Source organism: Scyliorhinus canicula, chromosome 15 (genome assembly GCF_902713615.1).
Source record: "Scyliorhinus canicula chromosome 15, sScyCan1.1, whole genome shotgun sequence".
Classification (NCBI taxonomy): domain Eukaryota; kingdom Metazoa; phylum Chordata; class Chondrichthyes; order Carcharhiniformes; family Scyliorhinidae; genus Scyliorhinus; species Scyliorhinus canicula.
This window is the reverse complement of record NC_052160.1, coordinates 118374678-118401197: the sequence shown is the minus strand read 5'-3', so window position 1 is coordinate 118401197 and position 26520 is coordinate 118374678. Positions and strand designations below refer to the sequence as shown.

Sequence of the window (26520 nt, the reverse complement as noted above, 5' to 3'; positions counted from 1 at the left end):
CACAATTAACATACCAGAAATATTGGGGAGCATAGGGTTTAGTCAGAGCGAGGAACTGAAGAAAATCAGTATAAGTAGGGGAAAAGGGGCAGCATGGTGGCGCAGTGGTTAGCATTGCTGCCTACGGAGTGAGGACCCGAGTTCGAATCCGGCCCTGGGTCACTGTCCGTGTGGAGTTTGCACATTCTCCCCGTGTTTGCGTGGGTTTCACCCCCACAACCCAAAGATGTGCAGGGTAGGTGGATTGGCCATGCTAAATTGCCCCTTAATTGGAAAAAAAAATAATTGGGTACTCTAAATTTATTTTTTAAATAATTAGTAGGGGAAATTGGTCGGATTGAAAGCTGATAAATTCCCAGGGCCCAATAATCTGCATGCCAGAGTACCGAAGGAAGTGGCTCAAGGTTCAATAGACTCTGGAACGGGGAGGTAGAGAGAAATTGGACAATTAGAGACCAGTCATCAATGGTGGGGAAAATGCTAGAGTCCATTATAAAAGATTTAATAGCAGAGCACATGGTAAACAGTTGCAGGATTGGACAAGTCAGCACAGATTTACGACAGGGAAATGATGCTTTACAAATTTACTGGAATTATTCAAGGATGGAACAAGTAGAGTTGATGAGGGAGAGCCAGTGGATGTGGTTTATTTGGACGGCTTCTGGCCAGGTCCTGCATTAGAGATTAGTGCGTAAAATTAACGCACATGGGATTGGGAACAGTATATTGAACTAGAAAGAAAATGAACTAGCGAACAGGAAATAAAGGGCGCAATCCAACAGCCACATTGCGCTCTCCCTAATGCACAGTGTGGCCGGTGAATGCGGAGAGAAGCCTCTTCTTGGGTTCCCAGAGGTTTTGATGCCTCGCGGGATTCACTCAAGTCCCACGAGGCATCCGAGTCAGGATCGCATCCACAAGGTTTTAAACCCTCTTCAGCAAACTTGCCCAGTATCCACCGGCAACGTAGGACCCACCGGCCTCCCCAGTGAAGCCATAGCTGGGCGGCATTCAGCACTGGTCCACACAAACCTGGACCAGGCGGAACGGCACCAAGGGGGTCTCCTGGGCTATCGGAGGTCCATGGGTGGTTAGGGTAAGAGCAGGGCGGATCCCTGGCCCTCTCCTGAAATGTAGGTACCTTGCCAATTTGCCCGAATGGCACTGCCAAGCTAACAGGAGCACTGGCTGGATGCCAGGGTGCCAGTTCAAGGGTGCCTGAGTGGCGGGGTGGCACTGCCAAAGGTCAGAGCCCGAGGGGGGGGCTGTGCCCATGAAAGGAGGGTGGAGGGGGGTTTGAAGAGTGGGGGTGTGCAGGGCAGATAAGTAGTGGTCCCCGGGAAGTGGGGGAGGGGGTGACTGGTGGGCATCATGGATTTGGGGGGGTTGTAAGTGGGGCAGGGGGGATGTTTGAAGAGGGGGCCCTCAGGGACCCCATAGCGCACTTGGGGATGGGGGGGGTTGGGGGTGTGGAGTAGTGCCCATGTGTGTGGGGGTTGACATTGCCCATGGGTGGGGGAGACCCACAACTCACTTCAAGATCAGGGCACCCTTTCAAAATGACGGCCCAATTTCGGAGTTCAGCTTCCCAGTGCTGAATACAATTCTGGGCATGATTATTCGGCCGTGCCCGTCCGGTGACCGGAGAATCCCACCTGAGGTCAATGGATATTTCCATTGTCCACGTCTAGCCCCGTGACGATCTTGCAGTGGGCAGGGCAGAAGAATCCAGCCCCTAAGTGTGGGCTAAGCCAGTGAGAAACTCCCCAGGGCCCAAAAACGTGTCATTGAATAGCGGTGGGGAACTCGCCAGCAGAGCCGGTGGGAAACCCCCCGAACAAAACGACACAAATTAACTTAGAAATTTTTCTGGAGATTCGTGGACCAAGGGTAGGAATAAATGGGTTTTTTCCCCCCAAGTGGTAGGCAGTGACTAATTGGGTACCGCAGGGATCAGTGCTAGGACCCCAACTATTCACAATACATATTCATAATTTAGGTGAGAGAACTATAAATGTAATATCTCCAAATTTGCAGATGATACAAAGCCGGGTGAGAGGGCGAGCTGTGAGGAGGACGAAGAGATGCTTTAGTATTATTTGGACAAGTTGAGTGAATGGACAAATGCATGGCAGATGCAGTATAACGTAGTTAAATGTGAGGTCAACCTCTCTGGTAACAAATTCTGGACAACATTATTATCTGAATGGCTATAGATTGAGAGAGGGGAAATGCAACGAAACCTGGGTGTCCTTGTACACCACTCACTGCAAGTAATCATGCTGGTCCAGCAGGCGGTGATGAAGGCAAATGATATGTTGACTTCATAGTGAGAGAGTTAGAGTATAGCAGGAGGGATACCTGTAATTATACAGGGCCTTGGTGAGACCACACCTGGAATATGTTTTGGAATACTGGAAGGATGTTCTTGCAATAGAGGGAGTGCAGCAAAGGGTTACCAAGCTGATCCCCGAGATGGTGGGATTGACATAGAAGGGCAGATCAAGTCGGTTAGGATTACATTCGCTGGACTTTAGAAGAATGGGGGGCAATCTCAGAATCCTATAAAATTCTAAGAGGACGAGGCAGGGTAGATGCAGGAAGGATGTTCCCGATAGCGGGGAGTCCAGAACCAGGGGTCACAGTCCAGGGATACGGAGTAAACCATTTAGGACAGAGATGAGTAGAAATTTATTCACCCACAGAGTGGTGGGCCTGTGGAATTTATTATCACAGGAAGCAATTGAGGCCAAAAAGTGCGTGTTTTCAAGAAGCAATTTGATATAACTCTTGGGGCTAAAGAGACCAAAATATATGAGGGGTGAAAGCGGGAGCAGTTCCCTGAGTTGGATGATCAGTCACGATCGTAACTAATGTAATGGTGGAGCAGGCTCGAAGGGCTGAATGGCTTACTCCTGCTCCTATTTTATATGTTTCTATTTTCTGTTCTCCCCCCACCAACCCCTGTTCAAAACCTATTACATTTCTAACTTTGTCCAAGGTGGACCTGAAATGTTATCTCTTTTCCCCCTTCACAGATGCAGCCAGACCTGCTACGTATTTTCAGCAGTTTATTACCAAAATCTTTATCACTGACTATCAGCAGACACAGTGCCTTGCTCGCTTATTTAAAACATTTCAAATATTGCAGGTTTTTCCAAGATTAAACAGAAATATTTATGGTGTATTTAGCTCATTAAATAATACAAACCCTCAGGAGTTCTTCTGATCTTTGGATAACAGAAAAATAAATAACCCGACCAAACTCTGTGACTTGAACTACATTCTTAAGTATTTCTTTATTAAAAGTTAAATTGGTGTGGAAGATTTCTGATTTTAAAATCATGAGGACAGAGTAGATTGGGAAAAATTGCTCCCACTTGTAAAAGGATCAAGAACAAAAGGACGCAGATTTAAAGTGATTTGCGAAAGAGGAAAATGTGTTGAGAGAAAAAACATTTTCACACAGCCAGTAGTTCAGGTCTGGAATGTGTGGTGGAGGCAGGTTCAATGGAGACATTTAAAGATGGCATTAGATGATTACTCAAATAGAAATAATGTGCAGGTGTATGGGGAAAAGGAAGTGAAATGGTATTAAGTCATGAAGCTCATTTGTAGAGTTGGTGCGGACACAATGGGCCAAAATAGCCTCCTTGTGCCGTAATGATTCTGTTAATTTATTCATCTCCTCAACCACCGAAATGATAAAAATGCAACAGTTAACTGACTCCCTAATACTAATCCTTGGCCAACATCTTAATATAACTTTGTATGTAAGTTTATTGTCAAATCACTGAAATCTCTCATTTCATTTTTTAAAAATTAGATTACCCAATTATTTTTTCCAATTAAGGGGCAATTTAGTGTGGCTAATCCACCTACTCTGCATTTTTGGGTTGTGGGGGCAAAACCCACGCAGACATGGGGAGAATGGGCAAACTCCAGATGCACTGTGACCCAGAGCCGGGATCGAACCTGGGACCTCAGCGCCGTGAGGCAGCTGTGCTAACTACTAGGCCACCGTGTTGCCTTGAAATCTCTCATTTCTGTCTGAAATAATTAATAAGAATGAAAAGGCTCAAGAGTAAGCAGCATGAGATGTACCTATTATGTCACCTGAAACACAAAACTGGGAGATTGGGCCTGAAAGTGTCTTCCGTGGTTGAACAATGTCTTTCAAATTTAAGTGGTTGTCTGAATTGCATTCAGATGCCAGCAAATTCATTTGTACATTTTATCAAACACTTCAGCTTAAATTGATTGTTTTGAGGGCAGTTAGCGTTAAGTGGCTTCCATTTGCTTTTCAGTAAAATTGTATCCCCGTGCGATTAATTCTGAACCTCCAAATTGAGCATGAAAGGCCATGAGTATCATCTGGGTGATTAGATTTATATTCATCTCAACTGCCTCATTTACTAAGCAAAACGTAAGGTGACCAATCACTTCTCAAGCATATAAATGCTAAACATATACAGATCTACAGGGCCAAAATTCCAGAGGTTTTCCCTGTACTCTCCGACAAGGACAGCAAAGGTGTTGCAGAGAAGTTGAAGATTTGGCTAGGAAATTACTAACCCAGGCCCCAGCTCTCTCAGCCAGTTTCTGGTGCGGAAAATGTATCTCTGGCTGCAGCTAATGCAATAATTGGCGATCACCAGTTAGCTAACTAACAATGACTGGTTTCATCAGAATTTCAAGCTATATCCAGAGAACAAGAAACAATGTCTTCACTCCCAGCACTAGGGTCACAACTGGCCATAAAAGCCCACACTCTACACCGGGATTCCCACACTCGTTTCTCATTGGTCATTTTTTAAAAATTAGATTACCCAATTATTTTTTCCAATTAAGGGGCAATTTAGTGTGGCCAATCCACCTACTCTGCATTTTTGGGTTGTGGGGGCAAAACCCACGCAGACATGGGGAGAATGTGCAAACTCCACACGCACAGTGACCCAGAGCCGGGGTCGAACCTGGGACCTCCGTGAGGTAGCTGTGTTAACTACTAGGCCACCGTGTTGCCTTGAAATCTCTCATTTCTGTCTGAAATAATTAATAAGAATGAAAAGGCTCAAGAGTAAGCAGCATGAGATGTACCTATTATGTCACCTGAAACACCATTGACCCTTCTGATGCACATCCCTTTAAAGCGGCTGGCGACAACACTGCCCATCTAATCGGGACATCACTTGATACTAGATTTAATTCTAGTCGTACCTGAAGCTGTAAGGGTGTAAAATTGTCAATATTCAATTTCAATTGGTTTCACACAATGTGCTATCTGCTTGTTCCACATATTTTCATGTTGTCTGCAGCACCGTCTAAAAAATGCGGTGCATTTAAAAATACAAGAAATATTGGGCGCAATATAACGGCCAACTAGGGATGCGACGAGGCTGGTGAATCTTGCAAGAGGACTCTGGCACTGTCACTTGGGCACCCTGGCAGCACCACCCTGGTGACACTCTGGCAGTGCAAGAGTGTACAGGTGGCACTGCCAATGATTCCCAGGTGGCATCTTGCCTGTACCAGGGATCGAGCCCGGGGGGTTCTCTGCCCTTATGAGGTGGGGTGCAGGGCGGGGGGGGGGGCTTAAGGACCCCCAATTGGTAAGTTGGGACATGGGGTGGAGTGGGGGTTCAGAAACCATGGTGGGGGGGGGGGGGGGGGGGGGGGTCCAGGTATTGTTGCGCCATTTAAAAATGGTGCCCAGATCTCATCCTGCACTGGTGAGCTGAGCTTGTTAGTGCAGGAAACAAACAGAACTGTGACCTCAGCAGGGCGTTCCTCGTGGAGGTTCAAAATTGAAACAGAGTACCGTTTAATAGCAGTGTTATTCTCGGCGCTGCAAATGCTGGGAAACGCCCCACTAAACGCGCACCAAACGAGACTCCGTTTCATCTCCGTGAAATCACGCCTATTGAATTAACACCACTGGCGAGTGTGATCTTGAGTCTAACCTTATTTGTCCAAAGGAAACTGGGCAGGTAGTTAAAAATCACGCAGGTCACTTGCCTGCCGTAGAATTGTTGGGAAGTAATATACTGCCATTTCTACTTGCTCAGCTGAGCTGGTGCAATGACACCCACCCAAAATTGAAGCAGAGTTTTGAAAAACAAGTGTGAGAATTTTAAAATTGAGGTGTTGCTCAAGAAGCAGTTATTGCTAATTTTCATCTCCCAAATGAGAATGGTGTAAATATGGGCTAGTAAAGCTTTAGATTTAAAAAAAAAGGACTTTACCTGCAGAATCACATCAAAAGGCATTGGGCAAAATAAGCTGCGAACCAACAAGGTTCACAAGTCTTTAGTCAGGACGTTTCACACCAAACTGAATGACACTCTCAAACATGCTGCTAATTACAGGTGAGTAATGGACTTGACCAGATAATATTAGGAAATAACACTGGAATCTACTGCTACATATTCAAATGGCACAACTAATATAATTAATGTCACCCACGTGATCCCAGGTGATAAACTGTAAATTGCTTCCAGATAAAAGGTGTCATTGTACATACAAAATACAGCTCATGAATGACAAATCAAATCCTTAGCTATTTCCAGACTAAATACAACGCAAATAAAAACCTCACTCATGAGATAACTTAAAACCTGTTCTCATGTAGTAACAATTAAAAACATGAAAATATCCAAATCCAGGGTTTTAGTTATTTAACGCTTTCAATACTAATTGTTCATTGCTTCCAATACACTGCAAAATATAATGCTTAGTTCTTCTTCTAACTTTAGCACATGTGAGGCAAATGAAATTGGTGCCTGAATGTATCATAATCAAAGATTAAATGAGAGGAATATGATGATTTCAATAAATTTAACTACTCTGATGAAGGACTCTTCTGTATTCATGTTGTATTTTCTGACTTTGTAAAGTGAAATGGGAAAATATGTCATTTGAAACATGGAAGTCTGGCAAAACCTGACCTGAGGGTACATGAGAAAGTGTAGGGGAAAATCCCACGATGGGTTAACAGCAGCAGCAAAAGAAGGTTTTGAAATGCAGATAGCCTTTAGCAAACAAGTGTTAAGAAAACAGCTTGTGACTGCTCAAGCTGTAAAACTGATGCCTGTCTTTCATGTCAAAGCAGTTTGAACTTTTAGTTACATGGAAAAAAAACAATATTTTGCACCTTCTTTGAAGTTAACTATTTTAGTAAGCAGCTAAAAAAGAATTGCTAGGATCTTCAGTTGAATTGGGTGACAAATGTTTAGGTGTGAAATCCTGCTGACACCAGTTGAATATGGGAAGCTGTAGACATGTCCACAAGAACACACATTAACCCCAAATCGGAGTCAGAATTCTGACAAGCTAAGGGCACTATTTGGTAATAAAGCAAATTTATAGTGACAGGAACCAGGTATAACACCCCTCTAGGATCAAAGCACTTTTGACCATCACAAGGGAAAAAATGTAATCAGAATTCAATGAGCTAAAGTCATGCTCAATATGAATACAGTAATGTTAGAAATAATTCAGGTTGAACAAGCAAGAGTAAACTAAAGTTACTTTACAATAATGTCATATAAACTTAATAACTGCTAGAAGGAGAATATAAACCCGAAATTGGGGACAGCCAGCAGAGTCAGCTCTCATAGCTGCCCTCGATCATGGGAAGGTTAGAACACAGAAACCGAGCAGAATAGCGAATCCATCAGGAGAAAACAGAAAGCTAAAGAAAAAAATTGTCAAGGCAGACCTGAAGGTCTAACAATTGACCGGGAGAATCCAGAATCTAGAAGCAAGATCTTTTTACTTTTCTGTAAAGACAGTGATTTTATCTTTTAAAAGAAAACAAAATAACAAAATAACTTAAAAGTTTTAACCTGAAACAGTGGTTATTACAAAGTCTATTTTTCTTACTTAGCAACGTGGGGCCCAGGATCGATGCTACTAAGTGGTAAGTAGCTGAAATCGCTGATGAAGATATGGGTTATACCAGGGCATAACTTGAAAATATAGATTGATCTGAATAGCACCCAACTAAGTCTGCATAGGAGTCAGGGAGTGAGAATCCCTGTTCGCCATTTAGAATGTCTTATTGACCCTTTTTGTTATAAGGGTAATTCTAAGAATAGTGGTGACATTTTTTAACTTCAACTTACACTTTAAAGCAATCTGAGGCAGTAATATTAAACTCTTAAAGACATTAGTAGTACGGCGGCACTTGGCTCAGTGCTTAGCATTGCTACCTCACGGCACTGAGGACCCGGATACGAACCCAGCCCCAGGTCACTGCCCGTGTGGAGTGTGCACATTCTCCCAGTGTCTGCGTGGGTATCACCCCCACAAACCAAATGCGTGCAGGATAGGTGGATCGGCCGCGCTAAATTGCCCCTTGATTGGAATTTTTTTTTGAAAAAGATGTTCATAGTTCGAAGATTGTATGGAACAGCCCATCTTCAAACAGATTCAATCTTGAGGTTATGGTGTTCGGGCGGGAAAGTGGAGCTGAGTCCACAAAAGATCAGTCATGATCTCATTGAATGGCAGAGCGGACTCGAGGGGCCAGATGGCCAATCCTGCTCCTAATTCTTATGTTCTCATGTGTCAAAACGCAGGTGGGCAGATCATAATATTGAGAAGCAGCAGATATATCGTCTTAGAAATTGCTTTTGAACATGTTTCCATTATATCAAAGGACCAGTGCTGCTTAACATGCTTTGATTGTCTGGATATATCACATAGCCAGGAGTACTTTCTTCAAAACAAGTTTTGAAAGGAAAAGGATTTTGTTTTTTCGAACCACTCTACCAGATAGCCATGCCTTAAAATACTGGGGAAAAGTCGAGGAGAAGAAAGAGTCAAGCCCTTTTAGGGGAAATGGTCAAAAACATTCGGGAATGATGAAAGCCTATTCACTTGTTCCAGCTGACGTGATCCTAAAAACATCTTTTCCAAAATAATTTTCAATAGAAATGTATTCCATTGAAGGACCAGTGTTTTGGGAAGAACTTGAAAACTAACTGGAAGGAGTAACTGCCGGTGATGCAAGGTGAACACACAGCATTCATCAAAATAAAACATACCTCAGTACAACCATTTTGGAATGCAGCCATGTTAAGTAATGGGTTAAGAGACATTACAATTAGTTGTCGCATTTATGTTAAATGTTCAATGATTGTCTCATTTATGTTAAGTGTTGATTGACACTGATATGTAAAGGGGCTTCAGGTGGACTCTGGATCTTGTGATGTGATGATTGAGTTTAGTGCAGAGTTTGTTAAAGTGAAATAAAGGTGTTTGTGAAAAGGAGCTGAACTTTTGTCTCTTCATACCACAGCATCCATTCGTTCAACAACTGGTAGCAGAGGACAGTTGCTGTGTAAATGTGAAGGGTTGAAAGATACAATTTTTCCAGATCAAACCAAGGAATGAAAAAAAGGGGATATATGGCTGAACCCAGGACGAAGATGGCCGGATATGATTATCCTCCCTTATTTTCTGAAAGGGAATCATACGACCAATGGAGAAGTGCGGTAGTTATGTGGACTAAGGTGACTGCTTTAGGAAAGAGAAAGCAAGGTATGGCATTGGCTCTTTCTTTACCGTATGGTAGTAAAATTCGAAACAAAGTGCTTTCTGAGCTGGAGTTGGAAGAGCTACAGAAGAGAAAGATCAAGCAGTAGCAGTACAGAACGAGATACCAGGCAGGAAAGGGGACGTAGTTTATCAAGATCTCGGAACAGGAGTAAGACTACGAATACTAATAGAAGTAGAAGCCCACATGCACGTGAGATTTTGGTGGCTTCAAATAAATTAGATGAAAAAGTTATCAAAGATGCTAAACAGCAAGAATTGCATAGTTGGAGTGAATTTGGGGTATACACGGAAGTACCGGATAGGGGACCAAAAGCTCTATCCCACAGATGGATTTGTACAGAAAAGATTCTTCCAGATGGAACTTATAAGGCAAAAGCCAAGCTTGTGGCAAGGGGATTTGAAGAAAACTTAGACAATCAGGACTTAAAGGTAGACTCACCTACAGCAGGAAAGGTTATTTTAAAGATCCTCTTGGCTCTATTAGCCACAAAGGCATGGGAATGCAAATCTATAGATATAAAAGCTGCCTTTTTGCAGGGGCATCAGCTCCAGAGAGACATTTTTCTCTGTCCTCCTAAAGAAACAGCTAACACAGAAGGGGTACTGTGGAAGTTGAACAAATGTGTATATGGATTAAATGATGCATCTAGTGCAGGGGTGGGCAAACTTTTCCGTGCAAGGGCCACATTCAAAAATTCACAATTCACAAAGGGCCGCATAGTATATTAAGTAAAATAATTACTTCACCCGGTTATGATTCTGGGCGCCTCATATAGAACATAGAACAATACAGCACAGAACAGGCGCTTCGGCCCTCGACGTTGTGCCGAGCAATGATCATCCTACTCAAGTCAACGTATCCACCCTATACCAGTAAGTAACCCAACAGCCCTCCCATTAACCTTAAAAAAAAAAAAAAAAAAAATTTTTAATTAAAAAAAAATTTTTTAAATTTTTTTTTTTTAATGACTTGGAGGGCCGCAGAAATACCTTTGGCGGGCCGCATGCGGCCCGCGGGCCGTAGTTTGCCCACCCCTGATCTAGTGTGTGGTACTTTTCGGTAAGGTCAGTCTTGTTAAAGTTAGGCTGTTGCCAGTTGAAAGCAGATCCTGCAATGTTTTACTGGCATTATAAAGGAAATCTTGCTGGCATCTTCATGATATGATTTTTTGTAGGGTGGGACTAGTGATTTTGAAGCCATTGTAATCTCTGGGTTGAGGAAATAATTCAGGGTTGGAAGTCAGGCTTCAGGTGCATTTACATATATTGGTTTGGAAATCGGACAGACTCACTTAGGGGCAACTTTACGTCAGCAGCCTTACTTGGAAAGCATCAGCCCAATAGCAATTAGTTGTGGCCGGGTTTCACAAAAAGACGCAATGGTTTCGGAGATAGAAAAAGAGCAACTGCGAAGTTTAATTGGGCAACTGAACTGGTTAGGAAGACAGACTAGACCGGACGTGAGTTTTGATGTTTTAGAGTTGAATACAAAGATGAATGATCAAAAGTGGAAGACATAATAAGAACAAATAAAGTGTTGGCCAAACTAAAAATGCAGGAGTGTGTTTTGAAGTTCCCTGTTTTAGGTGATCCTAGGCATTTGAAACTCATAGTTTATAGTGATGCGTCCTATACAAATTTATGTGATGGAGTTTCAAGCGCAGGAGGTTTTATAATTTTCCTTTTGGGGAACAATGGTAAATGTTGCCCTCTTGTGTAGGAAACAAAGAAAATAAGGAGAGTGGTCAAAAGCACTTTGGCTGCTGAGACATTAAGCTTAGTGGAAGCGGTGGATATGGCCTTTTATATAATCAGATATTGACAGAAACTTTGGGATTAGGGGATTTGGGTAATATACCTATTGGCTGTCACATTGACAATAAATCCCTGTGGGAAAATGTGCACTCTACAAAAAGTGTCAATGAAAAGAGGTTACGGATAGACATCGCAAGTTTAAAGCAGATGTTGGACAGAGGGGAAATAACAAAAATTAAATTGGTTGACAGTAGCTATCAACTGTCAAACTGTTTTACGAAAAGAGGGGCCAGTTCACAGAAACTTTTCGATATTGTGAATGAAGGGCGCCTTTTCTGTGAATGTTTTTTTTTCTTCTACTTAATAAAAAGGGGGAATCAGGTGTGTGTTTTAGTTTCTTGAAATTTTAGTTTCTTAATGTTGTTTTCACCTAATGGTTTTTTTTCTCCAAGGAAGGGGAGACTGTTAAGTAGTGGGTTAAGAGACATTGCAATTAGTTGTATCATTTATGTTAAGTGTTCAATGATTGACACTGATATGTAAAGGGGCTTCAAGTGGACTCTGGATCTGGTGATGTGATGATTGAGTTTAGTGCAGTCTGTTAAAGTGAAATAAAGGTGTTTGTGAAAAGGAGCTGGACTTTTGTCTCTTCATACCACAGCATCCATTCGTTTAACAGCCACACTGCAGGGTTTGGATCATTGTAACAACTGTATTAATGCAGAATGGTAGCACAAGTCAGCACAATGTGTTGTGCTGACCCTGCACATATATAGAACAGACCATGACTGCTGGCACTCTCAGACTGATCCAGTTCAGGTTACGGGAATGATTCCAAGACACTAGTATTGACATAACAACAGCAGAGGAGATTGCAGTCTCAACTTTTATTTTTTGGCCACAGCCCCTCCCCGAGATCAGGCGAAGGTCGATGCAAGTCAACAATGTACATCAGATAGCTGGTAAATATGTGCAGGTTGACTATTATGAGAACAGAAATGGCAAATGGTAACATCCAGAAGAACTAATATCAGCCTGAGGAGCCATGTTTTAATTCAGTTTCAGACTCTCGTACCTTTGACTAGCCTTTGATTGACAGCTGAGTGGTAATTACATAGCAGGCAGGAGCTTTGTTTATTTTATTTTTTTTCACGTCAAATACATCTGAAGAAATCTCAATTGTTCCTGCTGTAATGTTTATAAACATCCTTGTCCTGCTTGACAGCTGCAGGCAACTTCAAAGCAGTTAAGTGCTTTCAGTTCCTCTTTTCTGACCGCAGTATTTGTTTATTTATGATGCGTATAAGACGGGCTGGCTTGCATCTTTCCTGATTATGCATTCTTTTACATACTAAAGATGGGTGAGTTGTGATATGGATTGCGCCCATCACCCGACAGGAATCACCCCATGGTTCCCACATGAAATGACACTGTCATGTTTTGGGAGAATTGAACCCAATGGTTTGAGAAAATGTCCTTGAATTTAGAATTATTAGAAATACTAATGGTACAACCTTGGAATCATTTTGCCTGACTTCAATTAACCCCTACCCCAAGAGAAACTGAGCAGAAGGGAGCAGTTCAAATAAGACCAGTCACTTTTTCCACGCTGAACACCTTGCTTTCTCACTATGTTCCAATCTCAACTGCTTTCTAGAGTGGGACCACTACAGGAAGGATATATATGCAGACTGTGGGCCATTTATGTCACCAGGACCTAATATGCAATTTTAGTCAAAGGCCTGAATGACAATGCAGTGATGGCTTCCAATCAGGCCAACTCTCTTGAGAGCTGGGTCGTCTCCTAGAATAGGCCGGATAAAAACTTGAGGTCATATGAATTTAGCCAATTTGCACAAAAGACTTTCCTCTATTGTTGCTTTTAACAAAATTGCAGGGAATATAGAAATTGCCTACAAACAAATCATGATCAGAGACCCCGCAAGGATCCTGAAATATATTTATGAATGTGAAATTTCATATATTTCATACATAAAACTATGGACTTAATTTGTTGCATGAAATTTCTTTTGGCACAAGCTTTAGTGAATTCAATTTAAATTAAAATGTGGAACAAAGCTTCTCTCATTTGACAAAGAGTGGAGTTTTGGCAAATACACTAAGTGTATATTGCTCAGGGAATACAAAAGCTATGTGGAAAAGTTGGTCCATTAGCAAGCCTCCTAAATGGCACTCCCCAAGGCCAACTTTGAGTCTCATAAATAACATCAACATTAAGCTATCTCAACATTTTACTTAACGCCTTCTTTCATAATATCACCTGATATAGCTGTGCTCGCTTATAATATGCGGACTGTGACACGATGGACCCCATTCCTGTATTCAAAATTGGCAATACTAGAAATCAAATAACATTAAAAAATTAAAAGAACTGGTCGCTTCAAATTAAATAATTGGCAACTTTGCAGCATTGATAACGACCTCTCCACAAAACCTGGAATAGCGAAATAGAAATTGAGATATGCGGCACCTGTTCTTTTTGGACGTAAAACGGGCACAAAGAATACCAGCCTGGCATTGTCATGGTCTGCACCCAGTCTGTGAATATGTTGATCCCACTGCCAAATTATGGATAGAAATTAAAACAGATATTAGACATGTAATTTAAGAGACTGTCACCCTTTAAAGGATCCCTCAAGAAATATCATCACCTCATGAGCAGTGCAGGCAAATTGTCCAGCAGTCTGCACAACAGCCAACTAAAGGTAAGTTTTTGAAATGTTATTTCATCAAAAGAATTTTCCTATGGAGGCAGGAGGACTAATCGTGTTCACCATTATTCTACAGGAGATGCAACCATTCAATCCCTTACTCATGGCCAATTGTATTCACTGCCGCCACCCTCCCAGTCCTCTCAAAGGTTATATTAGGGCCAGTGCTGCCACTCACTCCAAAACAGAAATTGATGCTTGGGTCTCTTCTCTATCAATATTTAGGGCTCTTATTGCCTCTGCAGCATCAAGTCTGAACATCGATTATAATGTATCTCATTGTGCCCATCTGTTTTTCACTAATTGATACCATGTGGGTTTAACATCTATTCAAATTAGCCACTGGCATTGGCTTATGTAGAATAACATTTTTGGAAGAGCACAATAAGAAGTCTGGCAACACCATGTTAAAGTCCAACAGGTTTGTTTCAAATCACTAGCTTTCGGAGCACTGCTCCTTCCTCAGATAAATGAAGAGGTTGGTTCCAGAAACATATATATAGACAAAATCAAAGACGCAAGACGATACTTTGAATGCAAACATTTGCAGGTAATTAAGTCTTTACATATCCAGAGAGAGGGGTAAGAGACAATTCACACCTCTTTAACCTGGGATTACCCCTCTGTCTGGATCTGTAAAGACTTAATTAACTGCAAATGCTCGCATTCAAAGTATCGTCTTGCATCTTTGACTTTGTCTATATATGTGTTTCTGGAACCCACCTCTTAATTCACCTGAGGAAGGAGCAATGCTCAGAAAGCCAGTTATTTGAAACAAACCTGTTGGACTTTAACCTGGTGTTGTCAGACTTCTTACTGTGCTCACCCCAGTCCAACGCCGGCATCTCCACATCATTTTTGAAAGAGGTTTTGACAGGACACAATCAACAATATATTCAACATGCCTCCATTACAACAAAAAGTTCAACAACTGAAACTAAATAGAATACAGAGAACACTTATCCAATGTTTATTCTGCGCATGAATTTATTCAATAAAATCCTCGGAATTCACAGTGGACAGTCTGACATTCATTCTGCCCATGTATGCAAAACATGGATCCTTTTCATGGGAAGATGAGAAAAAGAATAGGCCGTTCAGACCCTTGAACCTGTTCTAACTCTGAATTACATCATGGTTTATTTACCCATTTAAGCTCCATATCCTGTATTACATTAATCCAGCAATCTCCACCTTGAAAGCTCCAGTTGTCGCAGTATCGTCGCTTTTTCGTGGGAGCAAATTCTAGATTACGATGGCCCTTTGTGTGAAGCAAGTACTTTATCAGACCATAAGACATAGGAGCAGAATTAGGTCACTCGGCCCATTGAGCCTGCTCCACCATTCAATCATTGCTGATATTTTTCTCATCCCCATTCTCCTGCCTTCTCCCCATAATCCCTGATCCCCTTATTCATCAAGAACCTATCTATCTTGGTCTTAAAGGCACACAGTGATGTGGCCTCCACAGTCTTCTGTGGCAAAGCGTTCCACAGATTCACCACCCTCTGACTGAAATTCTCAATAAGATCCCCACTCATCCTTCTAAACTCCGAAGAGTACAGACCGAAGTCAACAACCCCGTCGATTCCACCGGCCCATGGCCGGCACCAAGCCAAATGCGCCAGCGCAAATGGTGATAATTCTCCGCACCTCGGAGAATCACGCGCCAGCCTCGGGGCGTCATGACGCGGTTGCGGCGATTCTCCGGCCCGGCGCAGGGCTCGGAGAATCGCCCCCTGCATTTGCCTTCCTATCTACCGACTGAACCTGCATGTTAAGCTTTCTGCTATAACTCAATATTAAAGAAGAATAATGATATGGAATGAGTTTGGATAATTGTTTCTTTTAATTTCACCCCATCGCTCATAAAGGTAGAAATGGATGTCTGGATACAGTTCTAGCTGCTGACAGCTCATCAGTGAGTATTCTTCATTTTTACCTGAGCTATGGAATATTAAAGTGCTATTTGATTGTGTCAATGTCATAGTTGAGACCAGTGATATGTTTAACGTGCATCCTCATGCCCATGTTTCAACAAGAGTGGCGGCAAATAACATGAACCCTGAACTATGTTTGGCTAATTCTAACACACACTGATGCTCAGGGAAAACGAGAGAGCGAAGATGACAAACAAAAGCCACTATTCCCCCTACTTTGTGCTCTTGGTATTTTATGCCAAATCGTTATTCTCCGTCACCTCGACAGCAGCGCTAATGTGGTCCGGAATACACGTACAGTACATACGGTTTGCATATCATTAGCGGCTCAGACCCGGTATTCTCAGGAGTCTCCACAATGCTCCGCCTCCGATGGGTCGAGTTCCCAACAGCGCAGTTCATTTGTGCTTAGAAAAATTGTGAAACCGGCATCGTAGCTGCTGAGGGAAAGAGAGGAAATATGTACAGTTTGCTGAAAGTTGTGGCGCCGGCCGGGAGGTTTCTGTCAGGTCCTGAAGAAGGAGCCGGGGTTTGGCCAGGACATGGGGTTGGGGTGGACGAACACAGAACACTATTGCCGCAGCTGGAAAGGCAGCCATGCAGTTGCACACACCGCTGACAGCCCACTGTGAACTTAGGGCCACGGGTCATATAGGTGTCCCCTCTGGCCTCTGCCGATCCATCAGCTATATGGGCGCGCTCCAGCACAACCAATGCCATCTTGTTGGCTGGGCATTGAGTGTGTGTGGGGATTGTAATCTGTATATGCGGCTGCAGCTAGTCAGCCTCCTGAGTGTCAATGACGGAGCCGGCGCATCTTGCACCGTTTTTCATTGGAATCGATTGTGTTCTACGTGGCACCGGTGCTATCCTCTCCACGGCTACTGAATCCATCCAGGTTCGGCGCCAGTTTTGCTTTCATGAAAGTCCACAAGTTTTGCGGGGTCAACACTTGGTCTCAGAAACTGAGAATCCCGCCCGTGATATTGCACAGAATCTCAAACTTAAGACAGTAAAGTACACTACAGAAGGCTTCACTGGTGGATTTTATGTAGCTTGGCAACCTTTTCTAGATTTCTCTATGTTCATAGAACCCTCCCTAATTAGATTGTAAATATTATATCTTGTGAAGCTATATATGTACTATGACTGTTGCTTACTTTATTATTTGTTTTTTTGGGGGGTGGCTGTTGCTCCTTTTTCCTTCTTCTTCTTCCTCCTACTTCTCTTCCAAGTGCAGCGCTGTTAGCTATCTTCTGTACTGTTATTCATTATTTTTTTTTCTTCCACCTAAGGGGCAATTTAATGTGGCCAATCCACCTACCCTGCACATCTTTGAGTTGTGGGGGTGAGACCCGGGAAGAATGCGCAAACTCCATACAAACAGTGATCTGGGGCCAGGATCGAACCCGGGTCCTCGGCGCCGTGAGGCAGCAGTGCTCACCACTGTGCCACCCTACTGTTATTCATTATGACTGTTGTTAAAACTTAATAAACAGAAATAAAAAAGAAACATCATATGAATATTGCACCTTTAAAGTAATGAACCATCCTAAGCACTTACAGAAGCAGTATGATACCTTTGATAAGGACATGGGGAGTCTGCTGCGAGTAAAATAAGAACAAAGTTTTATTCATACAAATGATATATACACTACCTGATAGATCTCTATCGGTTCCTACTTGGTTGGTGTCTTACTGGCTGACCTTATATACACTGGGTAATTGAGATACTCTGCCCTGAGCAGGGGAAGTCGTACTCCACAAGGAGCACGGAGAATACAAGCATTCCCACCCATAGGTCACGGGTGGGATATTACAACACCGAGCCACAAACGGAGCTATAAAGTCAGATGACCAAAAATCTGGGGTGGAATTCTCCGACCCCCTGCAGGGTCGGGGAATTGCCCGGGTCCGGCGAAAAATCCCGCCCCCGCCGTGGCCAGAATTCTCCGCCACCCGGGAATCGGCAGGAGCGGGAATCACGCCCTGCCGATCGGCATGCCCCCCACGGCGATTCTCCGGTCTGCGATGGGCCGAAGTCCCGCCGCTGACAGGCCAATCCCACCGATGTGGTTTAAACCACCTCTGTGCCGGCGGGATTGGCGGCGCAAGCGGGCCCCCGGGTCCTGGGGGGGGCGTGGGGCAATCGGACCCCGGGGGTGCCCCCACGGTGGCCTGGCCCATGATCGGGGCCCACCGATCGGCGGGCGGGCCAGTGCCATGGGGGCACTCTTTTTCTTCTGCAGCCACCACGGCCTCCACCATGGCGGAGGCAGAAGAGACCCCCCCTACTGTGCATGCGCCGGTAGTGACATCAGCGGCCGCTGACGCCCCGGCGAATGCGCGGACTCACTCCGACCGGCGAAGGCCTTTCGGCCAGCCCCGATGCCGGCCGGCGGGCACCAAAGGCCGTTGGCACCAATTTTTGCACCAGTCGGCGTAGCGGGAGCCACTCCGGTGCGGGCCTAGCCACTAAAGGTGCGGAGAATTCCGCACCTTTGGGGAGGCCCGACGCCGGAGTGGTTGGCGCCACTCTGCCAGACCGGGACCCCACACCCCGCCGGGTAGGGGAGAATTGTGCCCCTGGTCAATACGATCAGTGTCATGATGCGTTTTAAAGGATGACAGTGGGGTCGTGAGGCAGGGATGTGCAGGGAGGGTATTCCAGGATGATGGCCTAGGCAAACTGAAGGCGTAGAAAAATAAGAGAAAGTCTTGCTCTAGATAGGCCAATTCAACAGACAGTGCACTTATATACTGGCTATCAAGGGAGATTGTATCTACTTAGCTTTTAGCACGATCAAACTTTTTTCCCCAAATAATTTTCTTGTTTGAATTCACAAAAAATACCAAATAAGCTCCTTGTACTTGTTTAGAGAGATTGTATTACAGACAAATCTGAGAATTCTGGAAGCAGGGCAGCAGCACAGAAGGCTTTCTGTCCTGGAGGAATTCTCCCTTGTTATTTAGCCTGAAATATTCTTCATGGTGATCCAAATCGCCTTAGGAATGCAGATCTCAAGCTTTCCTGCCTGGAATTTGTCACCATGATACGGAGACTCTTAACAAAGCAAAGCTCCTCATTGCAAAGGATCTTGGGTTGAGGAAAAGTGGAAATATATCTACATTGCTGATTACAGTAAGAAAATATCACCCCACTGAATTGGCACAAAATGCTTTGAGCTCACTGCCATTTAAATTTCACAAAATGCAATTGAGAAATCACAGAGAAAAGGCTAAAAATGATTGAGCCTGGAGCTCTTTTGTCATTTTTGTCTTTGGAAGAGTGCAGTTTGAAAGTAATAACACAGAAGCTTTTTAATGCTGATTGGATTGCTTTTTGGTACATAAATTAATCTCCGTTGGTGCAGGCAGCTTCGCAGGCAGCCACTTAAAATAAGTAGAAGTAAATGAGTGCCTTACCTGTTTTACGATCCCCTTGCCAAAATGGATTGCCCTTCGACAATGCAGGTGGCCAAGCCTGCTTCACATCGAATTCTTCTGTGACATTTTTGACCAGTTCCCACACCCCTCCCATTCCAAAGACATGTCTTTTTGATGCATCATTGTTGTGGTTCAAGAGTGCTTGTCCGACTCTGCAGCCCTCATGATAGGGCCTCCATTTTTATGTCACTCCATTCTGCACACACTTCCTTTTGTTCACTGCTGGCAAGGCAATGGTTTGATATCAATTTCCTCAAATGGGTGAGATTCCTGTGGGTGTGTGACAGATGAGGCCTAAGGCCCAATTTCAGGCCTTCCTGTTGTTGGACACAAAATGTCAGCGCACCTGTGGTATGGACCCAAAATGGGTCACAACCATTTTGCACCACCTTTTATGTTTAATTGAGATGACAGAATTTCTGCACAATATGTTGTAATCATCTTCAGAAATAAAATAATCAAAAGGTAAGTTTAGATAACCCACCATGCATATTTTTGAAGTATCCAAAGGTAGAGAAGACAGGAACACATGGTTGGATAGGTATGAACAAAAGGTTTCTTACGGTATACACAAATAACAAAGCTACAACTCCGCTCCCCGATAGGCCAAAAGGCCACCCTCAGTCAGGGTTTTTATACCGACTGGTTCCCCCTTGTTAGGGGAAACACCGCCCCTAATTACAAGTGGGGATATACTCAACTGTGTAAGGGGGAAATTGTATAGACCACCGTCCTTGGCTCCCAAAGGGGTCGGAACATATTTCATAACACTTTCTCACAGTCTTTAGTTCAAATTCCTCTTAGCAATTTAACCCAAAATGATAAAGTTCCAAATGGGATTTTATTTGGTATAATAGACAGTTGTTCTTCACCAGCACATTTTCCAAACTTACAAAACTCAAAAACAGTCTTCACACATCCGTTATTTGTCCGAGATTTGGGCTAAATGGGAGTCCTCAAAATAAAGCTGCAAATCAACGTGACCGTATTCACTTAGAAAATCATCATTCATGCCCTTCACCTTCCTTGATGGTAATTTCCCTTCAATGTATACTGGGCATTATGTCTGAACAGGGGAAAGAAATTATTACAAAAAAATGCTACAAAGAAAAACACAGCAGTGTACAAGTGTGAAGTATGATTATGAGTCACACTGACTTCTTTCCCCCATGACTTGCTAACTAATTAGCCAACTGAGGGCTGTTTCGTTCTGTGCTTTCCATTAAATCTCGACATATTAGTCACATTACTCAATTATATTAGCACCTTGTAGTCTATTAACCACAACACTGTCAGGTTTAGTTCAATGAAAGCATTCTTCCAAGTCAGAAGGCAATCGGTTCAAGCTACACTCTAGGCTGATACTTTAGTGTTACGCCTTCCTTTTCGCTGTGGTTTCAAACTTGGGCCCGATCCGCCCTTTGCTGGTGAACATAAAAGATCTCATGCTCCCACCATCACATATCCTTCAATCATTATACGGAGAACAAATCCCCTTTTTATTATTTCATTGCTGTTTTATGAACCCTTACTATATACACACTCACTCATTCATTTCCATGGATTAACAACAGCGACTTAATTCAAAAGTACTTATTTGGTTTTGCCAAGTGCTTTGAGATGTCCTGAGGTTGTGAAAAGGAACAAAATTGATGAAAGTCATTTCTTTCTTCAAATTCATTTCTGAAAGTAATTCATGAATCAATTCGGGCAGCACGGTGGCACAGTAGTTAGCACTGCTGCCTCACAGTGGTTAGCACTTCTGCCTCACAGCGGCAGGGTCCCAGGTTCAATTCCGACCTTGGGTGGCAGTCTGTGTAGAGTTTGCGCTTTCTCCCAGTGTCTGTGTGGGTTTCGTCCGGGTGCTCCGATTTCCTCCCACAGCCCAAAGGTGTGCGGGTTAGGCGGATCGGTCATGTTAAGCTTTCCCCATAGTGTCCAAAGGTTGGGTGAGGTTACAGGGGATGGGGCTAGGCAGGGTTCTCTTTTGGAGGGTCGGTGGGCCAAATGGCCTCCTTCTGCACCGTAGGGATCCGTAAAAAATATTGAAAATTACAGGCTGATTAATAGCACAGGGCTAAAGAGCTGGCTTTCAAAGCAGATCCAGACAGGTCAGCAGCAGGTTCAATTCGTGTACCAGCCTCCCCGAACAGGCGGCGGAATGTGGCAACTAGGGGCTTTTCACAGTAACTTCATTTGAAGCCTACTTGAAATGAAAATGAAATGAAAAGAAAATCGCTTATTGTCACGAGTAGGCTTCAAATGAAGTTGCTGTGAAAAACTGTGAAAAGTTACTTGTGACAATAAGCAATTTTCATTTCATTTCATTTTGGAGTGTTAAAATATTAATACAGTTTAGGTTTTTCTTCTTTTTGTGATCCGCTTTCCATAAATCTGTTCCTGGTTTCTTCATCTACTTATTTCCCATGAGGTGGCAGGTTCCTCAAATCCAGTGTGTCTGAATTTACCCGTTCTTTTTCTTGTCTGTCTTTGTACATGCACAGTTTCTGCATTCTAATTTTTCTTCACAAATCTTTTCAGATTTTGAATTTGCTTTGCTTCTTGTTTTTTTTTGTCTTTCACCTTCCCGGCCTCTCTGCGTTTTCTTGCAAATCACTTCTAATTTGCCATCCAACTTCACTTTTAACATCCAATTTCTGAGTTTAGGATTCAAGGCTGCACTCACAGGGTCGGGAGATATGGATTGGAAATGAGATTAGTCTGGAGTGACTATCTAATCATGTGGCGCGCATAATAAATCATTCCGCTTGTGATTAGAGTTGCAACAACCTCTGGAAAAGAGAAAATTGCTGCCGACAAGGGGAAGGATGACATTCTAAATGGAAAAAAGAAAATGAATAAACTCAAGTAAAGTGAGGAGAGGGGGGAAAGAAAAAGAGACAACATTTCTTTGCCCTTTACCCCTTGAGCTTGAAATTGCTGCATCATAGCCTATGCAACGCGGGAAATACTATTCTGAAAGATCTAAGACCATCCAATAGTTTTATATTTAAATTATGACAAAAACATGATAAAATAAAGCCTGCAAAACTCCCCTGGAAATCTACAATATTTGGAATGAAGGAGCAGGAAACTGGAGAAGAATCCATTTCCACTAGTTCTCTGCCCCTTGCGTCTTATAACAAGAGTTTCTGCTGCAGAGAGACCACAGGATGTTTCCTCTTTGTGTGCACCATCCTGATGTTCCTTTTGATGGCATACTTGGCAGCATCTCAGCCACTCCCAGGAAACCATATCAAATACACCACCGATATGAAGTGGCACGGAAGAATCATTTGAACCTCACACCGCACTATGATGAATAGCTACTCCAATATGGGGCCAAATTATATGTGACTCTATGGGAACTCCAATTAACCATTATAATCTTTGAAAAGGAAGCCTGTTCCATGCCTCCACCTCACCGTGACAGCCAGGAAAATGCTCAGAAATCATTCAGAGACCATGAAGTAAATGTTCCCATGCAAGGTGTCACAATTATGAGACATTTAAAAGATAATGGACGGGATTCACCGTTGTCCGACGCCGATGTCATAACCGGCGTTCGGGCGGAGAATCCCTTCCGATGCCCAAATCTGGGTGGCGGCTAGTTTCTGCTGGTTTTCTATCCTCTGAAGTGGCGTTGTCGCACGCCATTGGAACGGCTTTGGCGTGTCACCTGAAGGCCCTCTCCCGATGCTCCACCCCCAATGGGCCAAGTTCCTGACGGCATGGGACACGTGTGGTCTCAGCCTTGCTGGAGCCCTTTGTGGTGGCTGAGGACTGTACCAGCACCGCCACAATTGGCCGGGAGCCGTGCTGCTGGCCAGGGAGCTTCCAGGAGGGCAGGGGGAACTGGTGGGGCGTGAGGGGGGGGGGGGGGGGGGGGGGGGTGGACAGGGCGGCACTGTTTGGCAGGTCGGGTCCAGGCACAGCCGGCGCCATGTTTTACGGCATGACCACTGCAGCTCGCCGCCGTGCGCATGTGCAGCCACGGACCCGGCTGTTCTCCCACCGTTTACTTCGTGGGAGCTGGGAGTTTTACCCAGTGCATCTGCTAGCCCCTCATTGGTGGCAGGATCGGTGAGGGTTCAGCACAGTTCCCACATCGGCATCGGCACTTAGCCTCAAAAATGGTGAATCCAGCCCTATGTTTTGGGATTGCATTATTAAATTTATGGTAAAATGAATGACTTGTTCTTAAGTCTGCCGGCCAGGAAGACTGATTGATTTGATTGTTAGAGAACAGGTTGAGCCCAGACGGTGTGAGGTATTCACATTGAGAGACAATGGCAACAGCCTGTTGCGCTCGCAATGGGTAGATTGGGTCTCTTCAAAGTCCGAGGAAAATATTGACAATGTCAGGTTGTAAACAATTGAAACTAAATGGACGATGTAAAGCACAAGATGAAAGATAATTGGCCTCTCATGAATATGTAATCGGCATTTCTACCTTGATACAAGGCCCATGTGATTCATATTGACTCAGAGATGGGAGGATTTCTCAGATATTGCTGAAAACTCACAGGCACAGTTGCCAGAATCCAGGAGAGAGCAGTTAGAGGCCACAAGTTTTTATGGTTTAAGCACAAGAATGTGAATGGAAGCTCATATCCAGATTTGAAAGACTAAATTAGTGGGGATTTAAAACAAGCTAAGACGATTTGCCTAGTTTTAATTAGGTGGAGAAATCTCCTGGAAAACATGCACCATGAAAGACAGTACTGAAGTTAAACATTTTCAGACTACAGCCTTACACCAGGTTAAAGACTCACCTGATGAACGAGTTGCGCTCCCAAAGATAGTGATTTGAAAATAACCTGTTGGATGTTAACCTGGTGTTGTAAGACTTCTCACTGTGCCAACCCAATGCAACGGCGGCCTCTCCACATCATTTCCAGACTCGGAAAGGAAAGGTTCAAAAGTAAACCCTCAGGAGCGAAGAATCAATTGTGACAATTTTTGTGAGAATTGAATGTCTACTTAAACTAAACTAAACTAATGTGGCAGGGGGATGGGAACCAATGCAGGAAGTCGGAAGGTAATAAAACAGGGACAGAAATAATAGGCAGTAAGGGGGAAAGTGTAAGGCAGAGAAGCCATCGTCAAAAATCAAAAAGGGCGACAGTACAAGGTACAGTGACTGAGGAGAGCTCAGTGAATAGGCCCAGTAATACTAAAAGGAATAAATCGGGAAGTAAAAACGTAAATGGTAAGCGACGCGGCAGGTTGTTACATGAAGATATGGGTTCAGTGGCAAGGAAAATTAGGAGAAAAGTTAAGAGGAAATATAACTTAGGAGAGGTTACTGATCGAGGTGTTATGATTCAAAACAGAGGTATAAAAGCCAACATAAGTGTACTTTACCTGAATGCTCGTAGTATTCGGAATAAGGTAAATGAGTTGATGGCGCAAATCATCGTGAATGACTGATTTAGTGGCCATTACTGAAACATGGTTAAAGGATGGTCAAGACTGGGAGTTAAATATCCGAGGGTATCAAACTATAGGGAAGGACAGAGTGGATGGTAAGGGAGGTGGTGTAGCTCTGTTATTTAAGGATGACATCCAGGCAATAGTAAGGGATGACATCAGTGCTATGGAGGATAAGGTTGAATCCATTTGGGTGGAAATCAGGAATAGTAAGGTGAAAACGTCACTGATAGGAGTAGTCTATAGGCCACCAAATAGTAACATTATGGTGGGGCAGGCAATAAACAAAGAAATAACTGATGCATGTAGAAATGGTACAGCAGTTATCATGGGGGATTTTAATCTACATGTCGATTGGTTTAACCAGGTCGGCCAAGGCAGCCTTGAGGAGTAGTTTATAGAATATATCCGCGATAGTTTCCTCGAACAGTATGTAATGGAACCTACGAGGGAACAAGTGGTCCTAGATCTGGTCATGTGTAATGAGACTGGATTGATTAATGATCTCATAGTTAGGGATCCTCTCGGAAGGAGCGATCACAATATGGTGGAATTTAAAATACAGATGGTGAGAAGGTAAAATCAAACACTAGTGTTTTGTGCTTAAACAAAGGAGATTACAATGGGACAAGAGAAGAGCTAGCTAAGGTAGACTGGGAGCAAAGACTTTAGGGTGAGCAGTTGAGGAACAGTGGAGAACCTTCCAAGCGATTTTTCACAGTGCTCAGCAAAGGTTTATACCAACAAAAAGGAAGGACGGTAGAAAGAGGGAAAATCGACCGTGGATATCTAAGGAAATAAGGGAGAGTGTCAAATTGAAGGAAAAAGCATACAAAGTGGCAAAGACTAGTGGGAGACGAGAGGACTGGGAAATCTTTAAGGGGCAACTGAAAGCTACTAAAAAAGGTATAAAGAAGAGTAAGATAAATTATGAGAGTAAATTTGCTCAGAATATAAAAACAGATAGTAAAAGTTTCTACAAATATATAAAACAAAAAAAGAGTGGCTAAGGTAAATATTGGTCCTTCAGAGGATGAGAAGGGAGTTTTAATAATGGGAGATGAGGAAATGGCTGAGAAACTGAACAGGTTTTTTGGGTAGGTCTTCACATTCGAAGACACAAATAACATGCCAGTGACTGATAGAAATTAGGCTATGACAGGTGAGGACCTTGAGATGATTGCTATCACTAAAGAGGTAGTGATGGGCAAGCTAATGGGGCTAAAGGTAGACAAGTCTACCTTTAGATGGAGGGAGTGCAGAGGAGATTCACGAGGTTATTCCCAGAGCTGAAGGGGTTGGATTACGAGGAAAGGTTGAGGAGACTGGGACTGTACTCGTTGGAATTTAGAAGGATGCAGGGGGATCTTATAGAAACATATAAAATTATGAAGAGAATAGATAGGGGATAGATGCGGGCAGGTTGTTTCCACTGGCAGGTGAAAGCAGAACTAGGGGGCATAGCCTCAAAATAAAGGGAAGTAGATTTAGGACTGAGTTTAGGAGGAACTTCTTCACCCAAAGGGTTGAGAATCTATGGAATTCCTTGTCCAGAAAAGCAGTTGAGGCTCCTTCATTAAATGTTTTTAAGATAGAGATAGATAGTTTTTTGAAGAATAAAGGGATTAAGGGTTATGGTGTTTGGGCCGGAA

The 26520-nt window shown here is 43.4% G+C and overlaps 1 protein-coding gene across 3 annotated transcripts in view; it reads right to left on the bottom strand.

The window, feature by feature from the left end:
- LOC119978716 (copine-8-like) overlaps nt 1–26520 on the bottom strand; it is a 789805-nt gene that overhangs the window by 540102 nt on the left and 223183 nt on the right. The window contains exon 7 of one of the 3 annotated variants that reach the window (XM_038820549.1): nt 20391–20501. The exons of the other annotated variants lie outside the window; for them this stretch is intronic. Coding sequence (XP_038676477.1) covers nt 20453–20501 — 49 coding nt within the window. The 3' untranslated portion in view covers nt 20391–20452. Of the gene's footprint in view, nt 1–20390; nt 20502–26520 lie in introns of those variants that run through there. 3 annotated transcript variants of the gene reach the window in all.